This window comes from Propithecus coquereli, unplaced genomic scaffold, assembly GCF_000956105.1.
Source record: "Propithecus coquereli isolate 6110/MARCELLA unplaced genomic scaffold, Pcoq_1.0 Scaffold131, whole genome shotgun sequence".
NCBI classification, from domain to species: domain Eukaryota; kingdom Metazoa; phylum Chordata; class Mammalia; order Primates; family Indriidae; genus Propithecus; species Propithecus coquereli.
Genome location: NW_012137303.1, coordinates 2,883,757 through 2,899,785, shown reverse-complemented (window position 1 = coordinate 2,899,785; position 16,029 = coordinate 2,883,757). Strand labels below are relative to the sequence as shown.

Sequence of the window (16,029 nt, the reverse complement as noted above, 5' to 3'; positions counted from 1 at the left end):
ATGGCTTTTCTGGAAAGCAATATGGCAACATCTATTAAGATGTTAAATGAGCACATTATTCGACCCAGCAATTCCACTTGCTAGTATCTACACTAGAGAAATGCACAAGGAGATTCACACGTGGATGCTGACTGAAGCATGGTCTGTAATAACAAAATATCTCTGTTGATGCCCCCCCTCCAACCAATACTAGACAGACAGACAAATAGATGAAAGTCTCAAGGCAGGACGGAGAACTTGCCTGCATGGCCACCTCTTTGCCTTCACTCCCAGGGGCCAGGGACCACTCATAGAGGACAATCTGGTGATCATCGCTGCTCTGATTTCCATTCAACGTGATGGAGTTTTGGGGCAAAGTTATGGTCTGATTTGGTCCCGCATTGGCAACTGGGGGGTCATCCACAGCATTGTTGACTATTATGGCTGCAGTAGCAGAGTTAGTGGCTCCATCTGAGTCTGTAATGGTCAACCTACAAAAAGCAGAGGAAGCCACGGTTGCAAGAATTTGTCAAATTTTAAGGTAATTGGTCCATTTAGTCAGCTCATAGCACAGTTTTCAGAACAGTTCAGAACAGGTGTAAATAGAAATTTGAGGATGAAGCAAAGAAATGCACACAGGCCAGGCATAGTGGCTCACATCTATGATCCTAGCACTACAGGAGGCCAAGGTGGGAGGATTGCTTGAGCTTAGGAATTCAAGACCAGATTGAGCACGAGCAAGACTCCCATCTCTACTGAAAAAAAAAAAAATAGAAAAATTAGCTGGGTGTCGTGGAGCACTCCAGTCCCAGCTACTTGGGAGGCTGAGGCAAGAGGATTGCTTGAGCCCAGGAGTTTGAGGTTGCTATGAATTAGGCTGATGCCACTGCACTCTACCCAGGGTGACAGAGCAAGACTCTGTCTTAAAAAAAAAAAAGAAAAGCACATAGACTTGAGGACACTTTTGTTGCTGTTGATGATTTTTTTCAGTTTATAATACATTCACATGTTAGAGTTTAACCTTTATGGGTTTCTGATTAGTCTTTGAGATGCTGGGTGAAGAAAACATCCTGAGCCAACCCAGAAGCCACTCTCTAATAACTGAGACTAAGAGTGTATCAGATCTAAGTTCTGCCTTCAGGTTGAGCATGCAGAGACAGTAAATCGCTCATGAATTTGCAGCTACAAAGCATTTCAATTTTTTAATTCTTTTCTAGAGGTCTTAATGTAGTCATATTTTCAGGACACTCCTTGCAAAGCAATTTTGGGATTAGGCACTTTCAAATGCAAATCAATGCTCAACCTGTACAAATATCAAAGAGAGCCCTCCTGTACTAAACTGATTCCTGCTGTGGTCGTGGGAACAGTGAAATCACAAATGAGTCACCTCGTCTTCCTGGGGTAAAGATGGTAGTGGGGAGCAGTGATGAATGCTAACCAGGTATTAAATATAAGTAGGAATATGAGAACGGAGCTACAGAAGAACACAGGCCTTACTCCACACAACCAAGATCCAAACACTACTCTGGCTCTGACAGCAAACAAAACATCTAAGGACTCAAGGTCCTTCCTCCTCAACCAGGCTGAGTCAGGACACCTCCTTGCCCCTTAAGGGAATTTCTTCCTGGGTTAGAAGCAGTAACCTGCCTCAATCAGATGGTAAAGGGCAATTAAATAAAAATGAATCAAATGCACCTTATAAAGTACATTTCACTATGTATAACTTTTACTGCAATAAATACATAAAGTATTAGAAAAATACTTTTAATAATAACTTTTCTGAAGTCTTCTTGGGCTTTTAGACCAGAAAGTTCCCACAAGTCTACATTAGCAAACCCCTCAGATAAAAAGTAAACATTAATTTGGCAACATGTAACAAACATCTGTGACCCAGAAATTTTACTTGTACCCTAAAATTTAAGTATAAGGATGCTCCCAAACATTGGGTAATAGGGCTGAATTAATAAACTATAATATATCTGCACAGCATCAAATACGATGTTGCAGAATATTTAATAGCATAGATATTAATAATAAATGGGAAATCCAAAAACAGATCCACATATATATGGAAACTTGTTGCAGGTGAGAGTGGCTTTGCAGATTGGGAAAGGACCGACTTGACAGTAAATAGCACTGGGATAATTGGTTGATTATACATACGGGAAAAGAATAAAATTAGATCAAACCACAGCTGAGACACAATTAATTCCAGATAGATAAAAATTTGAATGTGAAAGATAAAACTTTTAAAATGTTAGGAAAAAAAAATAGAAGGTAGCTTACAAAACTCCCTATACATCTTGATCTAAGTAAGAAAAATAAAAGGTTTTATGTTTGCATGTGTATAGAAAAAGGACTATAACCAAACTGTTAAGGGTATTTATTTTTGGGTAATGAAATTATAGGAAGTATTTGATTTCCTTCTTTCTGCTTATAGATGCATTCTGGGTTTTTTAAATTTTATTTTCATGGTAAACATTCAGTACTCTCACTCCTGCATTGTTACTTGTCTCTTAAAATCTCAGTGGAGCTGTGCCTGCCAAGGTGGGAAACTGAAAACAAGCACAGGAGCACTGGAAGCCCCACGCGGCTGCTCAACTTGCCTCTGCAGAACCTGCACATTTCCAGGGATCCACTCTTAATAAAATGAGCTTGCAGAGCTAGGTATATTTTTTTTAATTGCGGTAATTTTTAATTAATTAAAAAATTCTAATGTTTAATTTTTAAATTGTGGTGACATATACATAAACTAAAACGTACCATTATAACCATTTTAAGTGTATAATTCAGTGGCATTAAGTACACTCACATTGTTGAGTAACCCTCACTAATCTCCATCTCCAAAACCTTTTCATCATCCCAAATTGGAACTCTATACCCATTAAACAGCAGTGGTATAGTTCCTCTTTCCGCCTCTCCCTGGCAATCATGATTCTGTTTTCTAATCTCTAATGAATTTGACTACTCTACCAACCTCATGTAAGTGGAATCATATAATATTTATCCTTTTGTGTCTGGCTTATTTCACTTAGCATTTATATTCTCAAGATTTATCCATGTTGTAGCACATATCAGAATTTCATTCCATTTTAAGGCTGAATAATATTCCATTGTATGTGTTTAACACATTTTGTTTATCCATTTATGTGTTGATAGAGATTCAAGTTGATCTTATCTTTTTGGCTATTGTGAGTAATGCTGTTAAGAACATCAGTGTACAAGCATCTGTTTGAGTCCCTGCTTTCAATTCTTTTGGGCATGTATCCAGAAGTAGTTTGCTGAATCGGATGGTAATTCTACATTTAACTTTTTGATGAACTGCCACAGTGTTTTCCACAGTGGCTCCACCATTTTACATTCCCATCAGCAATGCACAAGGGTTCCCAGCACTTGTTATATTCTAGTTTTTTAATAATAATCATGCTAAATAGAATAAATTGTTTCTTAAGCCAAAATTTCAAATAAACCCAAACAGAAGCTTTTACAACCATATGCAAAATCTGAGCACCTTTGTGGGCCTGTTAGTCAAAGACGAATCCTATCAGATTCTTAAGAGTTTCTTAAGAAAGCCAGACTTCAGAGGATCCATAAATACATATATATGGGCTCCTTCTTGGGAATTATCATATTCTTAAAGAGTTATATGAGACCTTAAAAACATAACATGCCAGCATGTATGGGATGCAGCTAAGCAGTACTTAAAGGAAAATTACAGCTTTAAAAGCTTTCTAATAAAAGAAGGAAGATATGAGTGTGTGTGTGTATATATATAAAACTTTAGATCATATATATATATGACCTAAAATTCTACTCTAAGAAGAAAAAAAAACTAAATCAAAAGTAAACAGAAGTAAAAAAAAAAAAAAAAAGTAAATAGAAGTGAAGAAAGAATAAAAAGCAAAACTTAATGAATTAGAAAACTGACAAGGCCAGACATGGTGGCTCATGCCTGTAATCCTAGCCTCCTGGGAGGCCAAGGCGGGAAGATTGCTTGAGTTCAGGAGTTCAGACCAGCCTGAGCAAGGGCAAGACCCGTCACTACCAAAAACAGAAAAATTAGCCTGGCATCATGGGGCACCTATGGCCCCAGCCACTCAGGAGGCTCAGGCAAGTGGATTGCTTGAGCCCAGAAATTTGAGGTTGCAGTGAGCTATGATTATGCCACCACACCCTACCCAGGGTGACAAAATGAGACTCAGTCTCAAAAAAAAAAGTCATAAAAAGAAAAAGATTAAGATAAATAATCAGGCCTGGTGCAGTTGCTCACACCTGTAATCCCAGTTACTTGGGAGGCTGAGATGGGAAGATCACTTGAGCCCAGGAGTTTGAGATCAGCCTGGGCAACACAGCAAGACCCCGTCTCAAAAAAAAAAGATAATCATACAATTAACAGATAATTATACAATTTTGCCTCATTTTAAAGATACAAACTTTCTTTCACATAACCCAATGAGCAAAAAGTTACCACCACCATACTATTCCTGACAATCCAAACCAAATGTTTCCAATAAACAAACACTTATAGGTTATATTATTTGATGAGGATATCAGAGTTTATAGTGGCAGCCAATCAAAACCCACAAGAAAGCCAAATCTGCCTTGCCTCTTGATCAAAATGAAAAGAAGCAATGTTTTATAGGCCTTAATTTAAAGAAACAGTCAAAATATAAGTAGTGGAAAGCACGATAATGGTGGGGACCCACTTGCCTGAACGTATAGTTGCCAGGACTAAGGTTAGACAAGTGCAGGACAGGGGAGTCAGCTGAGGTCTTCTCTTCTATGAAGGGCCCGGTAATTTCTTCCCAGTAATAACTCACTATCTTAGTATCATCTGTGCTTTCTAAAAGATTAAAAAATAAAAACTAGAATGAAATGCAAGAATAGTAAAATATAAGTTTTGTAATTTCTATTATTGCATATTTAAATTTGTTTTTATATGAAAGTATATACTTGCATAGATCCCAATGGACATATATTATATATTAGAAGGAGGCTTTTTTCTACTCCCTAAATCATCGTCACTATTTTTCTCCTAGATTTCCACCAGATTTGAGTGAGACTCTTCCCACTCAGTTGAATATTTAAGAAGCACAGTGACAAGCACTACTGATTTTTAAAAAATAGGCATCAATACAGTGCAGCACATTGAAATGTTACCTCTGTTCACCTCAACTACAGCATACAAGATCCTACTGATAATTTTAAATAGGTATCTGAACCAACAGATTCATAAAGACTTAAGAGATGCTTATCTATAATTTACAAAACATCTTTGACTACCTTAATTTTTAAGGTATAAACCAGAGAGGTCATATCCTACATAGTAACTTCCCATTCCTACTTTAAAAGGTAGTAAACAAAACGCGCCCTGCAGAATCAGAGAAATTTAATCCTGAAAGGAAGCCAGTTTTATCTAATTCATTTAAGGAAAGAACAAGTTCATGTGACAGATTAATAATCCTGAAGAGTTTCCTGTAACTAAGCCCCACTGAATTCGAGGAATCAAATAGTGATGCATTTTCTCCTGTAAATATGTCCATTTAAAATATGTTTTATTCTCCCTACATTGCTCAGGGGGAAATATGGACATCTATATTTGAATAGATGCAAATAGTCGTGCCCATATGCTCTCTGTACATTTGCAGGCTTGTAAAATGGAGCAGCTTTAATGTCTAGCAAGTATTCTCCCCACGACCAAGGCAACTGTTCTTCACTATCTACAAGATTTGGTATTAGCTTTGTGATTAAATGCACATAAAATGCAATTACCAGGTACACTGATATTATTGAACCATGTCAAACACGGGATGTGTTTTCGATCTATTCTCATCTGCATGGACATCTGTAGTTATGTTGGGACCCCTTCAACATACACTCTACTAGAAGGAACAAAGCCTGAACTAAATTAACACATAAAACACTAACCACTCTCACTGCAGGCACCCCTTCTGACAGTTGTTAAAAGTGATTTTCCAATTATTAACCATATATACCACACTGGAAGGAGATTCTTTAATTGCTTTAATTCTCAATCAAATAGTTTGGCCTTAAAGAACTTTCTCATAGAATAGACAAATGCTGAGGAAAAGTAAACACAGGACAGAGAAGTGCTGCAGGAATTAAAGAAGATACAAAATTAAAGAAGGAGGCAATCATTTATCAGTGTATTAGCCCATAAGTCTTCCCAGCCTTCATTCAGAGCACTCTTTAAATCTTGCTGTATGTAGGGAAAAAAAAAAAAAAAAAATCCCTGCAGAGATCGCAGGATACACACGGCTGCCATTGATGAGGGCTGACGTCAAAGGCAAAGTGAGCTCTTGTATTTCGGGAGAAACAACTGCTATGGGTGGCTGGTTGACTCTTCTGGCTGTGACAGAAAAAAATGACAGTGACTGAACCCACATCGTGTACGCATATGCTATTGCCCAAATAAAATCATCTACTTTCCAAAAATTGGTCATATTATAAACATCCTGCCAAGAAAGTGTTTATAGTACAGGCTCGACCATGGAGAGCACTTTATAAAATCTGGAGTCTTCCCATAAATTTTAGGAGCTTGTCTGTACATTTATATTTTTGTATGTAGCCCAGGCTCAGTGCAGATGTGTAGTGATAACCAAGGGGCTAGTCACAGAACGTGAGCAGTAGCTACAGAACAGGAAGCAATGGATTATAGCTCCAGCTCCTATTAACTGGATCTTAAATCTCTGACTGATGAAGCTCCCCTGCCACTCCATGCTTCAGCTATAATAATCATCAGGCAAAATATGCAAAAGATAGAGCTGTCGGCCCCTCAGGAAAAGGCTGGAGGTGGAGTTGGCCCAGAGGAGTTCTACCTCAATCGTGCATTCTGTGCCCACAGCCCAGCTGAGGGGTAGCAGAGGCTGAAGGCCAGACCACTTCTGCTCACTGAGCCAGGGCTGTGCCCACCCAGCCAAAGAGCCACCTAGTTCTAATTCACACGAATGCACAACCTATGGGCTAGTGGTGAGCTTGGAAGCCCATGGCACACATTGTCCCCTGACTCCTTTGTTGTTCAGTTGAATGTATCTGACATGCCCCTGCTCCAAAGGTGAAAGTGAGTCATGGGCGTGGAGGTAGAAGGTAAGAGTGGATGGAGTAAATGTCACACAGAGCAGGCTAAGGCATAGACAATTTGCCACCATTCAGAAACAGCAAGCAATAGCCTTGTAGTCTTAAATAGCAGTGTCAAGTGAGACCTAAGGGTTATACAGAAAGCAGAAAAAAAAGCGAAAACATAATTCTTGCATGTTTTCTCTGCAACAGAGCCTAATGTAAAAATATATATAACCATGTCATCCAGGCACCCAAAATTGAGATAAACCTGTACAACAGAAAGCCATTCTCTTACACAGGCTCACCTGGCTTAACAGTGACGTTGATGAATGCTTCTCCAAAGGCATTTTCACTAGAAACAGCTACTTTGAAGGTATAAAGTCCTACTGACAACTGCAACACAAAAGAGCAGTTATACAAATACACATGCAAAAGACATAATGGGTTTACTACCTAGAAAAGGCTAAAATATCCCAGAAGTCATACTCCCAAATCAGCACAGAGAACAGGCTCAGGAGAAAGTCTCATTTGGATCTGTCAAGAGTCTGCCACATGTTTGAAGCCTGCATTCTGGAGCAGTAAAGGTTACCTAGACAGGCATTTAGCTTAGTTACAGATATTCATGGGACTTACAGAGACCTAAGTGAAAGCAGCAGTCGCAAAAGTACGAGTCTGGGAAGCATGCATTTTTAACTCGTAGCTCTGGTGCATTGGCTGCTGGTGATCTGGGTACCACACTTTGACAAGCAGAACTCAGTTGACATGGGGGTGATGCCCACTCATGTTATACCACTAGCTGTGTAGTCTCAGGAGATGAAGCTAACATAATCACCTGGTAGGAAACGAGACCTCTGGAAGCTAAGTTAGTTTATATATCCTTAGGGGCCAGGAAAAGATCATGTTTCTTATGAGGTGTTCATATCTTGGAGCAATATTTGATAGTAAAAGCAATTTGTGAACTGGAATGGAATTATTGGTAACTCTAGAAATGTGCCCAATTAAGAACCAGAAAGAAGTAGAATGTCTCTAACACTGCAAGGAGAGCGAGAGTTAGAACAGGTTTTTAGCTTCGAAACAGAGATTTCTGGGAAACTAGACCCTTTCCCCTAAGCTGATACGTCAAGTAACTAAAATAAAGAAAAGCTATCTGAAGCCTATTTGACCATCTGCCTGCCTACGTACACGGTTTTTATAATTAATTAATTATTTTATTTATCTATTTAATAGTCTTGCTCTGTTGCCCAGGCTGGAGTGCTGTGGCATGATCACAGCTCACTGCAGCCTCAAACTCCTGGCCTTAAGCAATCATTTCACCTCGGCCTCCCAAAATGCTGGGATTATAGGCATGAGCCACCATGCTTGGCCTTATTTGTTTATATTTATATCTTTTATTCATTTATATCCTTTTTTTGACCTTAATCCTAAGACTTTTGGGGTTAACAGCTAAGAAGGCATTAGCTGAATTCTATGGAGTGCTGTCAAACACACAATCTCCAGTTACTTACTTCAGAGAGGTTAAGAGTTTGCATATGTCCTTGTTTTATTTCACTGTGGTAGTCTACAGGGTGGCTTATTAAACTCCATTCATAGCTGTAGGTTGTTTCTGAGAGCAAAAAAGAAATATGAGTAGTTATAAATTCTGAGAGGTTACTATATGACCTGTGCAGAGGGAAAGAGATAATAGCCTTAAACTCAGTATTGATTACCTTAGATATACTGAACTTGACTTTCAACTATCATCCAAGTAAGGAATAACATTTTTATATCTTTTTAATGTAAAATTTATTTTTTATTATAAAAACATATATCTTATAGAAAATTTAGAAAATGAATAAAGTTAAAAAAAAACCAACTCCCTAACCTCACTGTTAGTATTTTTTTTTTTTTTTGAGACAGAGTTTTACTCTGTTGCCTGGGCTACAGTGCCGTGGCATCAGCCTAGCTCACAGCAACCTCAAACTCCTGAGCTCAAGCTATCCTCCTGCCTCAGCCTCCTGAGTAGCTGGGACTACAGATGCGTGCCACCACACACAGCTAATTTTTTCTATTTTTAGTAGAAACGGGGTCTAGCTCTTGCTCAGGCTGGTCTCAAACTCCTGAGCTCAAACGATCCACCCACCTCGGCCTCCCAGAGTGCTAGGATTATAGGTGTAAGCCACCATACCCCGCCATCACTGTTAGTATTTGATGATTTCCTTACAGGGTGCTACATCTGACTATCCATATAAGTTTTAACATAGTACAATCCATGGTACTTTTCTCCTTTTAATAAAAGGCAAGGAGATTGCCATTCATTTGATCTGCTATAGGGGTTTATTTAGGGACACAAAAATAGAGTGAACATCTCTATGTCAAGATGAAGCTGGCCGGGAGCGGTGGCTCACGCCTGTAATCCTAGCACTCTGGGAGGCCGAGGCAGGCGGATTGTTTGAGCTCAGGAGTTCGAGACCAGCCTGAACAAGAGCGAGACCCCATCTCTACTAAAAATAGAAAGAAATTGATCGGACAACTAAAAATATATAGAAAAAATTAGCCGGGCATGGTGGCACATGCCTGTAGTCCCAGCTACTCGGGAGGCTGAGGCAGGAGGATGGCTTGAGCCCAGGAGTTTGAGGTTGCTGTGAGCGAGGACGACACCACAGCACTCTAGCCTGGGCAACACAGTGAGACTCTGTCTCAAAAAAAAAAAAACAAAAGATGAAGCTGTCTCCCACCTTCAGATATTAGTGAACTGTGAGGTATGTCATCTCAAAGGATTCAAATGCAAATGCCAAATATTATCATCTCTGTTTATAAAATTTTGACCCGTATGTGATGGGGGGGGAAAAATGAATCAAACACCTTAAGAATGAGTCTATCATAATAAAGAATGCACTTGACAGGCCACGGGGACCAGCCAAATGTTCACTGAACAGCAGAGCACGGACAAGTAGAAGAAAGAGCTTTCTGAGCAACATTTTTTGAGCAGCTGGTGTGAGGTATCCTGAGAACTTCAGAGCCATGTTGCCAACTCTGCAGTATCTGCGAGCAAACCTTTGGGTGCATGCCACCTTCCTCTCCTCACAGTGGCATCTTCCCAGGCTCTGTGGGCAATCACAGGTCAGGATCTTGCATGTGGCAACCTCTCCTGCTCTAATATACCACTCTGTTTTGCATCGTCAGAAATTTATGACTTTCCATCCTGGCTAACTAAAGGGATATGTTCTGTACTTAATTTCTTATACTCTTACTCCCCCATTTTAAATTATTTCAATAAATTTTGATGCTTAGGACAATCAAAGCCTTGTCTTCCACCCTCGTTTGTTCATGCAATATGTGAAAATGATTCAATGTCGTAAACAACCTGTAAAGGCCTATTAAGGAAGAAAAGAAGGCCTTCACCAACCCTGGTGGTCCCAGAGGAAAGTCAAGCTCTCACCTGCAGGTGGCGGTGGCACAACAAAGGCCTTCAGTTCAACTTCATTGTTGGGTAAAGTTATTATTAGGTTATCTCCAGCAGACACCGTAAGTTCTTTCACTAAAAGTTAATTAGAAATAGTACATGCCATTATATAATATAATGATGTCATGTTACTGCCCTACGATAGATCTATCTTTAACATTCATAAAATAAAATAGTACATGTTTTTGTAATAGTTCTTCAGATGATTTTACCTGAGACAATTTTTTCCTCTGGCTAGTAACTGAACTGTGCCCTATATGATGCTGCAGGGTTTAACACCATCAATATGAGTCGGCACTGTGAAGAAAATAACGGTTTAAATTGACTGAGCAATGTGTCGGGTGACAAGGTTGTGTGAAATAGTGGGGTACTGTGGATTGGGCCTATTTTCCCTCTTGCTGCCAGCTTTTGACTCCCTAGTGTGAGCTATTTTTAGTTATAAAAAGACTGAGTATAGTCACAAGTGTTTCTGTGTCATTAGTCACACAACACTCAATTCTGATAGTAACCTCATGAATTACTGCTAATAGCCTTGCTCTTGGAAACTTTCCAAGAAAAAATCCAGTTGACCTCAATATAAAACACCTATTTTAACTCAAGCAGCAGGAATGTTAACTCTTATCAAGGGCGTGTAGCCACTAAATAAGCATTCAGAACAATACTCATTTACTTTCTCCATAACCAGGATTACACTGATATATTCATACCATGGTTCTATCAGTTTGACTCGACTGGACATTAGTTTCACTTGTAAAATACATTGTAATACGTCAAATACCACATAGAAACAAGTAAAGATTTAAAAAAAAAAAAAAACAGCTGAGTGCACTCCAGAGGGATGGATTGCTTGGAGATGTCAGAGAGACAGGTTGCTTGTTTACTTTGCTCTTCTCTCAGTCCTCAGCCCTCGAGTGCTCCCTAGACCATCTGCAGAGGCTCTCCGTGGCTTCTCTGGCTCCTCTCTCCTGCCACTTTCACTAACTCTCTGCCCTGAAAGTCAGCAATTGTAGATCTAGAAGAGACATTGGTCCAAACCTATCATTTTATGGAGGGGAAACTGAACCCCAGAAAGGCAAAGCAAGCTGTCCAAAGCTATATGAATAATTAGCAATAGGTCCACTAATATTTAATTAATTTAAATGTTTTTATTTCAACACTTACATACCAGATTAAGCCATGTCAGGCACCATTCCAAGAGCTTTAAAACGATCCATTCATTTAATCCTCATAATAACCCTACATAATAGGTTCTATTAGAACCCAAAGATCCTCCTTCCCAGGCCAGTTTCCCTTTCCAGGTACTACATGGCTTCTTTTCCACCATTATCCTTCTCTGTACTCAAGCTCAGGATCATAGTGAAAAAAAGAGTTAGAGAAGGTAATCTCCAAAATACATGACCCACAGAAAAGCTCAGGAAAGGTGACCCTTAGGTCTTGTATATTCTAATAATTTCTTTATTAGAAAAATCTACGGGAAGCTTTTCAATCCTCATTGTGGCCTCTGCAACACACGGCGCTTTGATTACTTCTTCCTTTTTGAAACTGTAGGAGACCAGAATATGCCAACCCAAAATATGACTGTAGGAGACTAGAATATGCCACTGCAAATATGCCTCTTTAGTATAAGGATTATTCCAAGCTGATTCTTTTGAGAAACAGCAGACAAGGAGAAGCTCTGAAAACGGAGTAGAAGTTACCCTTTTTTGAGAGGAATTTACATCCATAAAGGAAATGTCATTTCCCATTTGTAAGGGTATCTCCCTTTCTGTACCAGGAAGAGAAAAATGACTAAATCCCAAGAGACTCATATCAATGGAGAAAGCAAGGACTTAACTCTGCATAACAAGCCTTCCTCTTGCTTACATTTCTTGTTCTGGGCACTTTCCAACACTTGCCTTCCCCACACCTTTTTGTTTTAGTTGAAGACGCTATATAAACTGGCATTCTAGTCTATCTCTTTGAGATCCACCCATCTCCCTGGATAGCTCCCATGTATATATGAAACATACATGTTAATAAACTCCTGTTTGTTTTTTCTGTCTTTTGTTACAGGGGTCCCAGACTAACTTAGAAGGATAGAGGGAAAATCATTTTTTTCTCCTCTACAGAATTCTCTCCTCCTTTTCTTCCCTCATTCCATGCTTTCTTCTTTATCTCCCACCCCTCTGGCATAACCACCCAGTCAGCTCTGTAGGCTCCCTCTGCTCGTCCAGCTCCTTATACAATGACATCCCCAAAGTTCCACCTTTCTGCCTGGATAATCTCATATTGCTCCCATGTCTGCAATTATCACCTGTATACCAATGACTCCCACTCCTTTATCTTCTGCCCAACCACTCGTCTAATTCCAGTTCCATACGTTCATATATCTCAGAGTCCTTTTCCTTCACCCTGACATTCAATCACTCATCAAATCCCAATGATTCTGCTCCTTTACTATCTCTTGAATCTAGTTCTTTCTCTCCATCACTGCAACCACTCACTATAGCCTTCTAATGGGTCTTCTTACCTCCAGGCAACTCCAAGCTATTTTCTTAATACAAATCTGCTCATTTTGCTTTCCTGCTTAAAACCATTCAGTGATTGATTCTCTACATCCATCCAATAAAGCACAGATTCCTTAGCACAAAATACATGATTTTTCAAATTCTTGCTCTGTTTACCACTCTAGTTACATCCACAACGAACTTCTTACAGTTCTTCCAAATTTCACATAAGCTCTTGTACTTCTCTTCTTTTGCACAGTAATGAATGAGATGATGGATGGGAAGCACCGAGATGGTGCCTGGCACTCCAGAAGTGCTCAGTAAATATGATAATCACTATTGTTACTACCTATGTTGCTCCTCGACCTGAATGACAGGTCAACCCCATTTTTGCCAGCTCACTCTCCCCTAGCATCATCTCCTCTGGAAAGGCTTCCCTGGCCTCTCCTAGTGAGTCAGGATGCCCCTCTCTGCTCCCATAGCAGCCTCTCACAGCACTTACCATATTGTATCAGAACCATCTCTTTAATTTTTTTTTGTTTGTTTTATTTCAGTATATTATCGGGGTACAGATGTTTAGGTTAGAACCATCTCTTTACCTGTCAGTCTCCTCTCCTGGACTATGGAGTCCCTGAGGGAAAGACAATGTCTTAATCATCTTTTTATTTCCAGTAAGCAGCACCGTTTCTGGCACATGACAGACGCTCAAAAATGTGCCTGGAGGGAATGAGTAAACTTTAAAAGTTGTCACTACCAAATCTACAGCCTGTCTTCAGCACATTTCTCCCAATTGTATTTTTTAAAAGTTACCTGTCCTGGGAGCAGTAGTAGGAGATATGGGTCGCTCAGATAGGGTGGACCCAGAGGGGACAGTGCTAGTGGGAAGTGTTGGGATGCTGTGCTCTGTGCTCCCCGGGCTGACTGGGAGCACTTGGCTTTCCTCCACGGTGGCTGGGCTGAACTCCAGGCTGGCTGGAGGAGGATTACGGGAAGGCATTAGAACCTATGAGATCAATTACAAGAATAAATTGTTAAGAAAGAAAATAGTTGAACTCTTCAAGCAACACAATGTCACTGACCTTTTTCATAAATTAGATTCAGTAACATTTGAAAAACTATGAATAATATTATAAAACTCTGGAACTCTAGTAGACCATCTCTTTCAAATAGTCTCTCTGCTATGTACTAAAAATGTAAGGTAACTGTGGGTTGGACAATTAGTATAGATGAACGAACACACGCACACACACACACTCAATATAAACAGTGAAAAAATAATTATAGTAGCTACTGAACTAATCAGTGCAATGGACTAAATATTTGTGTGTCCCCAGAATTCCTATGTTGAAATCCTAACCCACAATGTGATGGTATTTGGAGGTAGGGCCTTTTGGAAGCAATTGGATCATGAGGGTGGAGCCCCCGTAATGGGATTAGTGCCATTATAAGAAAAGGACAGAGAGCTAGCTAGTTCTCTTTCCTCCATGTAAGGGCACAGCAAGAAGATGACTATCTGTAAACCAAGATGGGGGCCCTCACCAAGAACCTGACCCTGCTGGCAACTTGATCTCAGACTTCCAACCCCTAGAACTATAAGTTATAAATATCTGACGTCTAAGCCACGCAGTTCATGGTATTTTGTTATAGCAGCCCGACCTAACTAAAAATATCAGTAAGGAAATAATTGAAGACAACCAAATAATTCAACAGTAAACAGGCTTCTAGAGTAAATGATCTCTATTCATACTATCCATTGTGTATAAACTATAACTTGAAGTTATAGAGTTAGCCAAGTAAAAGTTTTTAAATTAAATATTATGTGCCAGAGGGAAAAGTCTCATAATATGATAATAAAATGTTCTTCTGAGACTCAAAATAGCCAGTAACAATGTTGGGCCAGATAAGTAAAATTTAAGGCTAAGAACATAGGGGACCCAAAGGGGATATGTACAGTGAGAAACCCACAGGAAAAAAAAAAGTTGTAATTCAAATGCAAACTTTAGAGTGGTCATTGGTGTTTATTGAAAGTACAGCTACTCTTCTCTACCGTTGAGAAAAGTGAGCAAGGACATGGTATACTTTTTGTGACTAGAGATGGGATCACTGATATCATTACTAATATTAACTGAACCCCCACTAGGTGCTACATATTTACTAGGCAACTGGTGAAACCTTCTGTACCTAAATTTCCAAAACCAAGGCAAAAAAAAAAAAAAGCAATACATTGAAGATATATTGATCAAACTAAGAGAAATCAATTGACCAACATTTTAAAAAATCAGGTAGTGGGTCTACCATAATTTTGAGATGCTCAATTGCATTCAACTTTCAGGCAGATGGGTTTGTGAAGTGAGCGCTAATGGATAAAGCTGTTCACTGAATCGTGCTTGCTAAGAATAGTATGAAACTCAGAATCACTGCAACCAGGGCTGCCAGTAAGGGTCCACAGCATGTTATAGTAGAGCCTCTGTATAGGATAAACTGGATTTTTTTTTTGTATCAAGTCCTGAAAAATTATTGCCAAGTTGAAATAAAGAATGAAGCTAGACAGTGGTCGAAGAAATTAAGGCATCTTGGATGAAGGTCCCAAAGCCACCAGGAAACCCCAGTCCTGTTCTCTAAAACATTCACTTTCCCACCAAGCTGTCTCTCCAGGCTGGAAACAAATGCCAATTCTTACCTTCACTGTTCAGTAAACTATCCATGACCTCCATCACAGAACTCCTTGCTAAGTTATCAGGATACGTGGTTCTCTCTTCAACATACCCTCCAAAAGAAAATGTATCCTCTATGGAAGTAACTGAGCACCAGCATCTCCCATTTCAGCCCTTCAACTTTAGCTGTGTCTAATCAATAAAAGTCTCAAATGGCTCTTGTTTCTATTTTCTCTACTCGTATTTGCTTTGAAACAACTTGTTTTAGGTGAATCTGTATGGTCTTGTCGACTTGAAAACACAGCTACAAGAAAATGTCCTTTATCCTCTACAAGTTTGATCTTGATTTGTTTTTCCTAGATGTCCTATTCAATGGCACTATTTTTTT

At 39.4% G+C, this 16,029-nt stretch overlaps 1 protein-coding gene across 4 annotated transcripts in view; it reads right to left on the bottom strand.

Moving 5' to 3' along the window:
* The window catches only part of KIAA0319 (KIAA0319 ortholog), a 73,932-nt gene that overhangs the window by 19,982 nt on the left and 37,921 nt on the right, over window positions 1-16,029 (bottom strand). For all 4 annotated transcript variants that reach the window (XM_012638651.1, XM_012638652.1, XM_012638650.1 and 1 more), the window contains 7 exons: window positions 13,798-13,990; window positions 10,478-10,576; window positions 8,565-8,662; window positions 7,365-7,452; window positions 6,257-6,349; window positions 4,690-4,822; window positions 242-470 (listed from right to left, as the gene is read on the bottom strand). In XM_012638651.1, coding sequence (XP_012494105.1) covers window positions 242-470; window positions 4,690-4,822; window positions 6,257-6,349; window positions 7,365-7,452; window positions 8,565-8,662; window positions 10,478-10,576; window positions 13,798-13,990 — 933 coding nt within the window. The remainder of the gene's footprint in view (window positions 1-241; window positions 471-4,689; window positions 4,823-6,256; window positions 6,350-7,364; window positions 7,453-8,564; window positions 8,663-10,477; window positions 10,577-13,797; window positions 13,991-16,029) is intronic.